Raw genomic sequence first — 14537 nt, 5'->3', positions numbered from 1 at the left:
AAGTCCGACTTTTTAGTTTTTAGCTAAAGCATGAACCAAGCCTTTGTGAGGGAGAGCCTCAGTGATCCCCCTCTGTATAATGTGAGCTACACAGGGCATATTATCTCTGCTGCTATCATACTGCAGCACTATCTGTTCCTACAGTGGTGACCCTGTCCACTATCTCACACTGCTGTGACACTTCAATAAACTGGAGCATGGTTCAGCTAAAGGCTTTTCCTCTGTTTTCAAATGATGAACCAGTGCATGGTGGTAGTTATGATGGAGGTAGTGATGGTTCTTACTGATCTCCAGTGGTCTCCAGTCAGTGTAACACATGTCTCTTGTGCTGATTCCTCTGCTATCTTTGCCTTTTCACTGCCAGGCAACAAATCAAATCTCAAATCTGTACACTGCATCAAATTAACGTTTCTTTCTGTCTTTCCCTCTGTGTTGCAGTGAGTCGAGTATTTGCCAGGCTCGGGCCACTGTGATGATCTATGACGATGGCAACAAGAAGTGGCTGCCGGCGGGCGCGGGGCCTCAGGCCTTCAGCCGAGTCCAGATCTATCACAACCCCACCACCAACGCCTTCAGGATAGTGGGGCGCAAGATGCAGACGGACCAGCAGGTGTGTGTAGCAGCTTCTAGGCCAGCATTCGTTTTATAACCTTACATCTGGTACACACTGTGGTGCAGTGATGTCATATTTCTATGTTGGACCCTGAAGGCAGCATCTCCCTGTTTCCCTGCACAAAAAATGACTGTAGAAAACGATCTCTTTGGCAAACAAACGTTTATGATACCCACACGTTTCGTTCAGCAGGATAATCTCCACATGTTAACACCACTTTGTGATTTCTGAAGTAAAAAACTGACATTAGGCTATAAAGGAACTACATCACGGTCACATGACTTCACATCATCACCGCTAAGCTTAAGGCGGCTAATGTTGGGCGTGATGGCGTTTATTCCTCTCATTTATACACTTCTTAGCGACCGCTGTTTTTTGAATTCACCAGTGGGGTATTAACTGACGTCGTAGAACAAAAAGGTCTTCAGTTTGACCCTATTTCAGGCGAACAACCAAAAACACATTCAAAAAACCATTAAGGCTAAAATGCTGACTCATTCCCGGGATTTAAGACTCATTCCTGCACCAAGACCTAGGTGACTTCATAGATATCCTTTATGATCATTTAACAATACCTAAGAACACATTATTGTCAATCACTCCCATTTTATTGCTTATTTTAAGTGCATTATTTGGCGATAATGTACTTTGCATAATGACAGCCTGGACTGTGTACCCGCTACAGTACAACTGATAACAGGTGAACAACTGCACTGGTATCACCTCTACTGATACAATTCATCTTATTTGGATTTATTGCCAAATCTCTGCACACTCTTGTTTACTAGTTTAATCTTGCCAGTAGCCGTAGTAACGGTGTGTGTTTTTATGTGAACACTTCTGCAAATGCTCGAGAGGAAGCGAGAACACAATACCAAGCTTACAGATGAGTTTCATGTTTTTATTGAGTAAAACTTCCCGTTATGGTTTAACATGGTACATTTCTTATCAGTCAAAACGTGGATTCACGCGTCATTATATACCAGAAGTAAACAAAGGAGTCCAATGGAGGAGTTTCAGTTGGGGGCGGGGGGAGAGTTCTAGCCTTTACAGACCATTTACATGCACACAAACCTATAAAACACACTAAGGTGATTTTGTGGAGCATCTAGTGTTATCTTTGGGCGTGACGTTGGCATAATAAGAAGAGAGACCGTCCGGTGAACCTGTCATGTCAAAGGGGAACAAAAGTTTCCTTATCAACACGCTATGACTCACCAGATATCGCCGGGTGGGTCTATTCCCGACTGCTGTTTCTCCTCCTTTAAACATTCAGGAGCGAGCGTGTTCCCCAGAGACGGGCCTTAAAGTGGATTATGTTTCCTCAGATAGTTAGCTTGTTCTTCCGTTTCCTGCAACAATTTAGGAAGTAGCATGACACCCAATAAGGACTCTATATGTGTCTAATGGAGACATGCAATCTGGTTTAGGATGAGAGCACAGTGGAGAGAATATAAGGGGCTGTATTTTCTATGTACTACCATGTCTCCTACTGCCTTTGATTGTCGTTATGAAGAGTACATTTTTGTTGATTTGAGTCCCAGCCCATTTTTATGATCACTAGGACCGGTGTGTAAATGTTTTTCTACCGGCATTACGGCTTTTTGAACACACTGCCTTCTTTAACTTAAGAAATAACATAATATGCCCCCTTTAATCCTAATTGTGATGTGTTTCTGGTCACTTGCTACCCTCTCTTTTCAGTGCATGTTTTTCCCCCCAAACTTGATTGAACAACAGTTTCAACAACAACAACCTCAGAAAAAGGCCCATCCCATCCATGCTCATATAGTCAAATCAAACTGAGGCAATTATAAGCAGAAACGAGAAGCTAGAAAGAAAAATAAATAAAGAGAATAAGAATCTCTTATTAGAGAAAGAGCTGTATCTTCATATACAGTATACAGATATGAGGGGAAGATAGTTAAATATATATACAGTTGAGGCCTAAATGATTAGCCCCCCAGGAGTTATGGAACATTTTCCTAAAATTCTTCCCAATGTTTCCAGCATTGATAAAACTTGATATAATCAAACATTCACCAGTGCTATTTAGTAGCTTTTGGTACATTTTGGAAAATAAAATAAGTTTTTAGGCTTGCTTTATATCAAATATAGTGAAAAATGGGTTGGTCAAAAAATATTAGCCCCCAGGCCATTAATAGTCAATAGTGTACCCTTTCTGAGCCACAACTGACAACAACCTCTTAGAGTAGTTCTTGACTAGGTTGGCACAGGTCTCTTGAGGGATTTTGGCCCATTCTTCCATTGCAAATTGTTCCAGCTGGTCCAAATTGCGTGGTTTCCGAGCATGGACATTCACTTTGAGCACCCGCCACAGATTCTCAATAGGATTAAGATCTGGGCTATGTGCGGGCCACTCCAGCACCTTGGTTTTGGTGTCCTTTAGGAACTGTTGGACCAATTTTGATGTGTGCTTTGGGTCTTGTTGGAAGACCCAGCGACGACCTAAGCAAAGAGCAGATTTTTTCATATTATCCCTCAAAATGTCAACATAATTTTAATTGTTCATGATGCCTTGCACCCGAACAAGGCTCCCTGTGCCTGAGGCTGCAAAACAGCCCCACAGCATGATGTGTTCTTAGGGTTGAAGGCCTCTCCCTTTCTTCGCCAAACATAAGCAACATCCATGTGCCCAAACAGTTCCAGTTTAATCTCATCAGACCAAAGCACAGACTTACAAAACTCATCTTTACCTTTCGAATGTTCACGGGCAAACCTCAGTCTGGCTCTGATGTGTCACTCTTTGAGTAAAGGGGTTCTTCTGGGACGATGGCCCTGAAGCCCACCACGATGAAGAGCCCTCACAACTGTGTTCCTTGAAACATCAACTCCAGAAGAGGCCAGGTCAGCAACAATCATCTTGGCAGATGTCCGGGGATTCTTGCTGACATCTCTGACTATTTTCCTCTCCAGAGTTCTTGAAATCTTGCGCTTTCGACCACGCCTAGGTTTGTTTCTTACAGAATGTGTCTCCTTGTACTTCGCAATGATGCAACATACAGCAGTTCTAGACACTGTGAAGCGCTTGGAAATAGCAGTATAGCCTTCCCCCTTATCATGAGCCTCCACTATCTTCTTTCTGAGCTCAAGACTGATTTCCTTTGTCTTTGGCATGGTGAGTGGGAGTAGTAGTATAGTCCCTCTCAATAAGGTATCAGAGTGCCTGTTTCTTAGAGTCCTTTTATGCTGATCGAATGCTCAGGTGTGGCTTGAAAGCCGATTGGTTGATTAGGTGTGGTTTGAAAGCTGATTGGTTGATTAGGTGTGTTTTGAAAGCAAAAATTCACATGGGGGGGGGCTAATATTTTTGACCAACCCATTTTTCACTATATTTGATATAAAGCAAGCCTAAAAACTTATTTTATTTTCCAAAATGTACCAAAAGCACTGGTGAATGTTTGATTATATTAAGTTTTATCAATGCTGGAAACATTGGGAAGAATTTTAGGAAAATGTTCCATAACTCCTGGGGGGCTAATCATTTAGGCCTCAACTGTACATGCATATGTGCAGGTGCAATTCATTTGTGCATATTATATGTTTGGAAATCACAAGCATGTTTAATTTACGACAAGAAAATACGTTTTTGAATGACTGAAGGTAAATATATTTCAATCTAAATGAAATCTTTGGTGATGATTACAAGGGTAAATCTTGTTAATCAAATAAAAAAGTTCCCTTAGATCTGGAGAGGAGAGGTTCTGATCTTTATTAAACGATTGTTGGTCATTTGTGTTGGGTCTCCTCTCCTCCCGTCTGCTCTGTGGAATCCAGCGGCTGTTAAACAAATAGTGAAATGGCGAGTCAGCACATTCACTCAAACCCAGAGCATTTCCCCCTGCTGGCTCACGGCTTCACGCCACCTGCTGGGTGCAAAACAAACCAACACAGGCCAACACAAATAAAGCAGAAGATATCATTTTTCCCACTTAGACTTTATTGAGTTTCTTCACACAATATACAACACAAGAAACATCAGCCGTACATCAACACTGTTCCCAGACAGCAGGTTATAGAGTTTTCAGAAAGTAAATTCCTCTGTGGAGAAAGATGCTGATATACGAATGCATATCGTTCACAAATAATCAACGTTAGTGGAATAAATGTGCATGAATGTGCATGCATGTCTACCTACGATTACACTACGTATTAAATGGATACAGATGCATAAGATAAATTGACGCTGTAATTCCTCCCCACCCCTTATTCAATTGTCCTTTTATGTGCAACACCATTGTCCTTGTATTGTATTGTTGTCTTTGGAAATGCAGAATTTAATCTCAATAAAATGATAAACATGTGCAGCTCTTACCCTTGCATTTATTGTCTGTTCGCTCCCCAGGTGGTTATTAACTGTCCAATAGTGAAAGGGCTCAAGTATAACCAGGCCACGCCCAACTTCCACCAGTGGAGAGATGCCCGGCAGGTGTGGGGGCTGAACTTCGGCAGCAAAGAGGACGCCACTCTGTTCGCCAGCGGCATGTCTCACGCTCTGGAGGTGATCACCTCCATGGCAGATGCAGGTAAATAAACACGTCGCAAGATTCACCAGCAACCGTTGGGCACAAAACACAATAAGAACTGCCTCGCTGCACATTATCCCCCTTATAACACGCTTACATATTAAAGGTCACCTATTATGCAAAATCCACTTTGTCATGTCTTTTATACATAAACATGTGTCCCCTCTGTGTAAAGAGATTCTGAAAGTTTCAGGAAAAAAGATTCTCTCACTTTTTATCCTGATCCATTTATATAAAAACCTGTCTGAAAATGAGCTGATCAGATTTTGGCCACTTTATGATGTCATAACGATTTTTGGGCTTGTGCAACCATTAGCCAATCACCAACCAAGGTAACCCCCCCCCCCCCACACCTTATCACCTGAATCTCCTCCTAGAGCACCATTGTGTTCTTTTTAACCAAATATCTCTCAGAGGGGCGTGGGGAGGGGCTCCTTATTTTCATCTAAAGTATCGGACGCTGCAATGATCTGTTTGGTATTTGGAGACAAACACTTCAGAGACATGTTCTGTATATATCTGAGACCTATAATATATTGATGAAAAACAGTATAATAGGGGACCTTTAAATCAAACCAACGACTGGACTCACAATTATTGTCTCGAATAATAGACTTGTTTCCCTACATAACACCGTAACATTATCCTGCCATAATCCAGCTGTTGGAAACATTTTCCAAGGTTTTCTGCAGATCTCTTTGTGCAAAAATGTGATTTGAACTGCACTGTTTTGTTATATCTGTTTTATTCTGGGTCATTAGATCAAATTTGAACCGTTGCAAAAGTGTTACTGTTGAAACAATTGAACAGTGTGGCAAACCTAGTGCAATTAAACACCATAAAACCCTCTTCTGCCCCTTCTGTTATATGACGGCTGTCTACAGAGGTTGCACACTCATCTGAATGGGTAGAAGAAGGTGTGTACCTCGAAAAAAGCACATAAACAGCTGGATACAATTCAAAGAGTGTCATAAAATACAAATCATAAACTGTTCAAGAATGTTTCAAATCATTCACAACAATGTTCCACTTTTTCCTTTTAAATTAGTAATGTTTTCTGTACTTTGCCAGGCTACGCAACTCTCCCCCGTCCAGTGTCAAATGGACCCACTCCAGAAGAGCTGGAACAGCGAAGGTAATTTTACCAAACTTTACTTATTTTTTTCTAATTTCAATAAACCACGAGCCACTTTTTATTCGGGAATCCAATCAGAGCAGACTGGGCTCTGGTTTCAGACAGAGGGTGAAAAGAGGTGCTGCAGCACAGGCAGTATGAGACAAATAAAGTATATCATAGAGTCGTGGTAATATGTGGAGGTGTTCCTACTGAACAACGATTTGCCACAGATTATTTTTTGCAATAATCCAAACTCTTGGGGAGCCCTTATGATGCTAACCCGTGCACAGCCTACACAAATACTTAATCACTGCACCACTCTATAGTTGCTTTTATCCACACTGTGCCCCCCTAGTGTATGCACCTTCACAATACTGCCCGGTTTCTTCTGTGTCTGCAGGCTGTGTTCAGCACAAAAAAAGAAGCAGTGTCAGTATTTGTTAAAAAAGCAGAAGCAAGTTGTTTCACCGTGCAGACTCACTGTTTGCTGTTCTGTGCGGCCATGTGAAGTTCATGTTTCTAAGCAAACTACCCTCTGGGTTTTAGTTGCATAACAATCAATAGCAAGTCAAGCTGTCTTGGCTTTGCGGTAGTCCTGTTTTGCACACACACACACACACACACACACACACACACACACACACACACACACGCACACACATATGTAGAGGATTTGATGGCATTAGTGTGTGACAGTGCTAAACCCTCCCTCAGCCCCCTTAGGGTTAAAGGTTAGAAAGACAGCAAGGCGCACACCTCCCATCAGTCCCGCCGCCATCTATCTGTGGGATAGAGACTCGCAGCGATGCCATGCACGCCGCAGGATTAACGTTTTAATCTCATTTAGACCAAAAGGTAATATGTTGCACAGCAGGGGAGGCTTTGTGATTGGCTACGAGGACTGTCTTGTCAAGTTTCTATTAAACCCAGCGGCTGATGACCAGGCTTCAGGAGCAATGGATTACATGTAAAAGGAATATGTAATCAGGATACAACAAAAAGTATTCCCTTACAGTTACATAAAACAAAATGTAATCAGATTACATTTCTAAAGATTGTGGATTACTAGAAGGATTAAAATGTAGTAAAAACCTAAAAAGAGCAGATAGTGTTTGTTGTAAAAGGATCAGACTCTATTTCTTCTCTGTAAGCTGTACTGTTCTGTAGGGTAATACTTCAAGTGTGAATCTATTCGCCTACTGCCTGACTCGGCTTCATGGTTTCACTTTCTTTGGTTCATTTGTTCTGTTTTTAATTAGGTAGGTGAACTTCTATGTTCATAAAATAGTGTGTTTGATCTTAACTGTGTGTATTAAACTAAAACAGTGCATTTTCAGCTCAGATCTTATTTCAGATTTTTTTTAAACTGTAGTATGTGCTCATGCGTTTCATTATAAGTGTATAGGCTACTGCCTGAATATGATTAATGAAAGGCAGGTTTTCCTTGCAGGTTAACCATGAGCAGAGGACACATTTTTTATCCTAAATATCTTGGCTTCTTCTTTTCTAAGGTCACATTGTTCTGTTGTCTTACATAATACACAAAGTTAAAGGCATCTTATTGATATTTATTTTCTCTTTGATGTATCTGCATTACATTTGATATTGAGGTAATTTAAAATAAAGTAATCCGGGAACATTACTTTTATATTGTGATTAGGTTTGCAAAGGGGCGGAACATTTCCGGTACATTTCCGGTAAATTACCATGGGAAGTTAAGCTGGGGAATTTTGGAAATATTCCATATTGGCAACTTTCCATGGGAATTAATGGGAACTAACTGGGAATTCAAGGTAATGTAATCAGATTGTATCATATCCAAGCATAAATATAAACATTTTGTTTTGTCATAAGAAAACATCCATGCAAAATTATTCATTAAAAAACATGACATTTCAACAGATTGATTTGTAAGTAGAACAGAACAAGTTTTAATGATTTTTATTGAACAATCATTTGTTTAATTGAAGAACAAAAACATGAATGTTGAGTTAAATATTACTCATCCCCCCCAACACCACTCATTCAAAAATGAACAAAAATGCCCCCCCCCATCCAAAAATCCCCACAATAAATCCTCTGTGCATGTGATGGAGGAATGCACAGTGCCTGTAGGGGGTGTGGTCTCAATAGCCATGCAGTAAGCAGTGTGCTATGTGCATGTGATTGAGGAATGGCATGGATATTCAAGTGTACTTGAATGGCATCTGTTTGTTTTAGTCAAGATTATGCTCGAATATACTTTCCCCAACTATATTTAAGTTCCCTACGAAGAGCCAACCCTCAATTTAGAAAATTCCCGGAATTTTGCAACCCTAATTGTGATACTTGGATTAGTTCACATTTTTCTACAGGCAACTCGTATACATAACAGATTACATTTAAAAGTAACCCTCCCTTCCCTGTTGGCTGGTTAGCGAGCCTTTAACACGTTATAAATCTAGCATGGCTGCAAGTGGTGCTACATCACATGAATGCTTTCAGCTCTGATACATTCACAATATTCACCAGTAGAAATAAATAAACGCTCCTTCTCCCCCCCCTCCTGTGCACTCCGCCTAAGTGGATCAGCTGTAAATCTCAGCGACTCTCACTTGTGTGTGTGTATGGACCTCTGAACTTGTTGGTGTGTGTGTTGTTGTGTATACAGCTGTTGTGAGTGGCAGATGTGAGGAGGAGGGCGGAGGGGGGAGGGCTGTAGTGACTGAGGCGGCTGGAATTAGGCCACCCTGTCCAGCTGTGGACTTTTTTTAGCGGTAGGCTAATCAGAAGCAGTAAAATCCACTTTCTTTCAAAAATATTGAAAATAAAAGCTGATTATAGCTCAACACTGTGCCAAGTACTACATTTAGAGATTTGGAGTTGTTTGAAAGCAATAGATGTTGGATAGGGTTAGTAGGTATGGCTGGCTGCCCTCCACTGAAGTGTGTTCTTGTTGAACAGTAGTCCTCAGTTCAGGAGATTAGGCTTCACAAACTGGTTTCTATGGTGGCCTTCATGTACAAATGCTCTACAACGGCCCGATATAATAACACAAATAAATAAAATATGTATATAATATAAAACTGTAGGAATACAAACCTTCAAATAAATTGTACACGTGCAAATGCATGTGTGAGATAATACGTTTCTGCTTCATTTATCCGTCCCGTTGATGACATTTATTTATTTATTTAGCATGTTTACAGATGTGTGTTGGTGACAGATGTTTGTTGATGTGCAGGTTGGAGCAGCAGAGGCTGGAGCAGCAGGAGAGAGAGAGACTGGAGAACGAGAGACTGGAGAACGAGAGACTGGAGAGAGAACGACAAGCTGCTGCAGGTCAGGAAACACACAGACTGATCAGCACACACCTAATCGATTACAAATAACTGATCAACACACACCTAAACAACTGCACCTCACTACGATAGGAGTAACCAGGGTTTGTTAGCAAATGTACAGGCGCAGAGCACGGGTGGGCAACATGCTAAAGCTACGACGCCCAACAGATCAGTTAAAAATGACTGATCAACATGAGGGTGATTGATGAGCACCTTTTTATAAATGCATAAACTACCAGATGTTCTGTATGTTTAGTCAAAAGTCTTTGTCAATATCTCCGAGTGTGTGGTACAAACAGGGAGACTGAAATGTCGTTTCTCACCGTCTGAAGATTCAAATATATTATAATATTGTGGTAAATGATACTGATGGTGCCTTTCTGTTTTTTAGTCCCTATACCTCCTGCTCCCCCGCCAGCCACTGGAGGCCCCCCCCCTCCACCGGCTCCTCCTCCACCCCCCGGCCCTCCTCCGGCTCCTGGACCTCCACCTAGTTCTGGCATCCCTCCTCCACCGGGACCACCTCCCACAGGTCCTCCGCCAGCACCACCCCTACCCACTATGGGAGGGGGAGGAGGAGGAGGAGGAGGAGGTGGAGGAGGAGGAGGTGGAGGTGGAGGAGGTGGCAGCAGTGATGGAGGCGGAGGAGGTGGTGGTCTCGGAGGACCCGGGGGTTTAGCGGCTGCCTTAGCAGGAGCTAAACTGCGCAAAGTTTCCAAGGTGAGTACGCTGGTTTTACGGTCCTGACACTCTTTAAGCTTCTCTTGAAGCAACAAAGATTACATTTATTTTGTGCTTCTCTAAATCACGAGAGCAACTTATACGGGACATTTCCATCTACGTCATGGTCCCGCCCCTTTTAGGGTGAAAATATCTGCTGTCATGTTTGCCAACGTATCATAATATATTCCATACATGCGACGACTAGTCGACTATTCGCCTGAATTGCCGCCCACAGCCAGATTTGAATGCATCACCGACAGTCACTACTTTGACTTATAACATTACACATGTTTACTTTGATGATTGACGTTAACCTCATTAGCATCATAATATAGCTGTGATTAAGCGTTTCCCGTGTGTTGACTGACCGGGAACCAATGTGTACGATCTCCGTCCTCTTTATGGAGCCCTGATGCCACGGATATCTTCTTATATCGTCTTTTTTTAAATAATAATAAAATATTTTAAAAAATGGACGTGCAATACAGAGCAAAGCAGCTTTTCAACACGATAAACCATATTTTCAGCTTGGCGTCGACTCTTTGCTACCACAACAAAGGGGGCGTGGCGTCATCTAGCCGGGCAGTGAAGTAGCGCTGCTCTCATCTATAATACAAACAGCCTTCTGCTGCTGCATTGATCCAATCCTAGAGTTGTTCCTACTTGCTTTGCTAGGATTCCTGCAGCCATCAGTAGTCAGTCACTGAGTCATCATGCCCACACACACACACACACACACACACACACACACACACACACACACACACACACACACACACACACACACACACACACACACACACACACACACACACACACACACACACACACACACACACACACACACACACACACACACACACACACACACACACACACACACACACACACACACACACACACACACACACACACACACACACACAACTCCTGCTGAACTCTTCTCTGCTGTTTGCTGCCCTCAGCAGGAGGACGGAGCTCCTGCAGCTCCGATTGGCCGAGCTGACTCCAGCCGCGGCAGCAACTCCGGGGGAGGGGGGGGAGGAGGAGGAGGAGGAGGAGGAGGTCTGATGGGAGAAATGAGTGCCATCCTAGCACGAAGGTTAGATAAAATACACAATGCCCACACTGATTAAATAAGACTTGTTTATTTGTTGCATACAAATCCTACTGAAATGCTGTATATATTGTATTTTTTTCTAAAATAGTCCAAGTCTGTGTGGTGTTTTAACTCAATTGATTCCTCTGTTCATTAGGAGAAAAGCTACAGATACTTTGGACAAGCCGGCAGCGAAGCCACAAGAAAATGTAAGAGATGGCATTCATTTTTGTACCTGCAAATATTAAACAAATGTGTTTTTTGATATAGCCTGACACTGTAGCTGATATTTATAAAATAGAAGCGGCATGATGAGGATGACTCAGTCTGAACACTGAGGGTTTTTTTTCTTTTCTTTTTACAGGATGATTCAGAGCCTCAAGGTCAAAGCGGTGAGAACTGAACCCTTTTATTTATTTTATTTTTCACTTTATTTTTATTTTAGTTGCTGCTTCATTATACAGACATATTCACACCTACGGCTTTCCATTTCCATTCAGCTGTATCTACATAGTCCATGCAAGCAAAGAAAACAAAATGACAAATGGGAATGAATTGTAGACCACATACACTCCTTCGGAAATGAATCTGACCTTTGTTTGCATGAAAACTCATGCTTTTCTTTGCATATCCTTCCCAGACACCCTGAGAAGACCTTGGGAAAAGTCGTCTATGATCAGGTAATTCAGCCTTTACATATATCCATGCAGTAAATCCTTTCCCCACAGGTGTCAGGTGTTTATTCTCACCCTGAGAGTCCATCTGTGCGAGTGTGTGAACATGCGTCTTTGTCAAGCTTTTGTGTGTCTTCCATTTTCATTCTAAGAGGAGTGTGTGTGTCTCACTAACAGGAATAACTCCGTCACCAAGAGCATGGACTCCACCCCCTCATTGTCCCAAGGTTCCAGGTATACATGCTGCCCCTTTTCACTCATGGCTTTAGCTCCCCGTGCTTTTATTTTCAGGTTAGCGCAGCATCTTGTCTATGTGACCGCTCAAAGAGTCCTATTGTGAAACTGGACATGTTGAGTTACATGAGTTTCATGTTAGAAATGTCCAGTACGGGTGAACAGAATTTAGGAACTGCTGCTTGCTACTTTGCATATGTTGGATGTTAATTAGCATTATAGCTTATATGGACAATCAAAAATGGATTGGCCAATTTGGACGATATTGGAGGTTATGGGGGTTATTGAGCAAGCTGAATCCTTTTCTGGTATTTTCAGCATAAAAAAATGGCAGATTGAACCAGTAAATTGCCATATTTGTAGTCCAGAGGGGCTGATTCTGATTCATCTTGAGGTTTTAAAGGATGCTGGACTGTTTGTATTGGACATATTGCTTATCTATTTGAAAAAATGGTTCACAGTTGAGGTAATAATGTTGATCTTGAGGTCTCTACACCCAGTGGTCGCCACACGACTCATGCCATGGCCCATCAGTTTGTTCAGAGTCCAGTAGGTATCCTGTTCACTATTTAAATGAATGCTAAGTAACGCAACCTATGCTAATTGTGCAAATTGCCCAACATATGCAAGTTAACATCTCGCAGTTTTTAAGTATTGGGGACTCTTTCTATTCATATCTAACATAAAACTACTCAACATTTCTGGGTTCTCATTGCTGGTAAGTAGACATAAGCATTTTCCAGAGAGGATGGCACCATCTAATGGATCAGAGAGTAGCATGCACCCAGGGGACTCGTAGGTTTTCCAGCCGGGCGTGTCATCGCTGAAAAAGGAAAATCGGCCTGATGGTGTGATTAATGGTTAATGTCACTTCTGAGCGCTGGGGTCGATGCTGTGCTCCTGTTTTTTCCGTGGGTGTTCATTTCTGAATTGCTATCAGTTCAGAAAGGCTTGGCATCTCTGGGTTTGTGGACAACTTTCTACTCACTTTTCCGTCATCCCTCTGTTACTACTACTGGTGAGGTGCTCGTTGTCAATGCAGTGCCATGGACCGTCTTGGCTTCTTCTTGTTTTTCTGAAACACAAACTTAATATATATAATAATAAATATTTGTCTTTTTCTGTGTTTCTTGTCTTCTAATAGGCCAAAGCCTGCTGGCAACAACGGTAACGATGCTGGAGGAATGGAAGACTCGGATTTAGAGAAAATGAAACAGGTGAGTTTCTCATCCGCCTAGCAACAGTTTCTCTCCCACACACTCCCTCCCCCCCCCCCCCTGCCTGAAACTCCTCCATTGGACTCCTTTGTTTGATTCTGGAACATAGGGTGTTTCTCAATGTCGAGGACGCTTGCTTGGTAGCACATGTCTTCCGAGTCACTTGCTTCAGAAGCGAGGCAAGAATCCTTCCTAGCCTCGGAAAACGAAGAATTGTGGAACAGGCTAACAGGTGTGCCGGTGTGAGTCATATGCCCCGCCTTAAATGGAGCGCGATTTCCGCCAAAGATTTGGAAATTGGTCCGTGCGCAAAGTATTGTGGGGATTTTAAGACCGCGGAGTCTACACATGTGCAGCCTCAAAATGTCCCGCTACAAAGTATGCCGGCCTCGGTAGAATTCCAAGTATGCTGGACATTGGAACAGTCCTTCGGCGGCACTCGATGACGTAGTATGCTTGAAATAGTGGCTCTGGAGCATCCTTCCTCGACATTGAGAAACACCCATAGTGTCATCACCACAGAACACTTACGCTTCTATTGGTTAGCGCTCCAACACATACGTGATAGGCTAAGGGGCGGGACATCTCTTAATGGTTGATCAATCACAACAGAGCCAGCCAGCTAACCAATCAGAGCAGACTGGGCTCTGGTTTCAGACAGAGGGTGAAAAGAGGTGCTGCAGCACAGGCAGTATGAGAAAAATAAAGAGCATGTTCTGTAAACAGGTCACAGTAAATGCTCAAAATACAAATATGAACATATACATGATCTTAATAGGGCCCCTTAAAACCAGATAACACAAAGAGATCCAGGGTATGTTAAACTGGCTTTGTAGTACAGGCCTCAGATCACTAGTAACTGTGCCATGACTGACAATCCATTTGTTTGCAGGAAATCCTGGAGGAGGTGCGGAAAGAACTACAAAAAGTCAAGGAAGAAATTATCGGAGGTAAGAATTCTTTGCATTAAAAAGTCTTTTTTTATTTATC

General features: G+C 42.3%; 1 protein-coding gene across 3 annotated transcripts in view; it reads left to right on the top strand.

The window, feature by feature from the left end:
* vaspb (vasodilator stimulated phosphoprotein b) overlaps positions 1-14537 on the top strand; it is a 32947-nt gene that overhangs the window by 16842 nt on the left and 1568 nt on the right. Inside the window, exons 2-14 of one of the 3 annotated variants that reach the window (XM_034114719.1) lie at positions 439-610; positions 4980-5160; positions 6045-6077; positions 6232-6295; positions 9501-9598; positions 9992-10320; positions 11289-11425; positions 11580-11631; positions 11787-11814; positions 12063-12102; positions 12274-12330; positions 13475-13547; positions 14440-14497. In XM_034114719.1, the coding sequence (XP_033970610.1) occupies positions 439-610; positions 4980-5160; positions 6045-6077; positions 6232-6295; positions 9501-9598; positions 9992-10320; positions 11289-11425; positions 11580-11631; positions 11787-11814; positions 12063-12102; positions 12274-12330; positions 13475-13547; positions 14440-14497 (1322 nt within the window). The remainder of the gene's footprint in view (positions 1-438; positions 611-4979; positions 5161-6044; positions 6078-6231; positions 6296-9500; positions 9599-9991; positions 10321-11288; positions 11426-11579; positions 11632-11786; positions 11815-12062; positions 12103-12273; positions 12331-13474; positions 13548-14439; positions 14498-14537) is intronic. The other 2 variants (XM_034114721.1, XM_034114720.1) reach the window with 2 other exon arrangements.

The sequence above is a fragment of the Trematomus bernacchii genome, unplaced genomic scaffold (genome assembly GCF_902827165.1).
Source record: "Trematomus bernacchii unplaced genomic scaffold, fTreBer1.1, whole genome shotgun sequence".
NCBI lineage: Eukaryota > Metazoa > Chordata > Actinopteri > Perciformes > Nototheniidae > Trematomus > Trematomus bernacchii.
The sequence above is the reverse complement of the archived record's forward strand: the minus strand, read 5'-3'. Positions and strand labels throughout refer to the sequence as shown.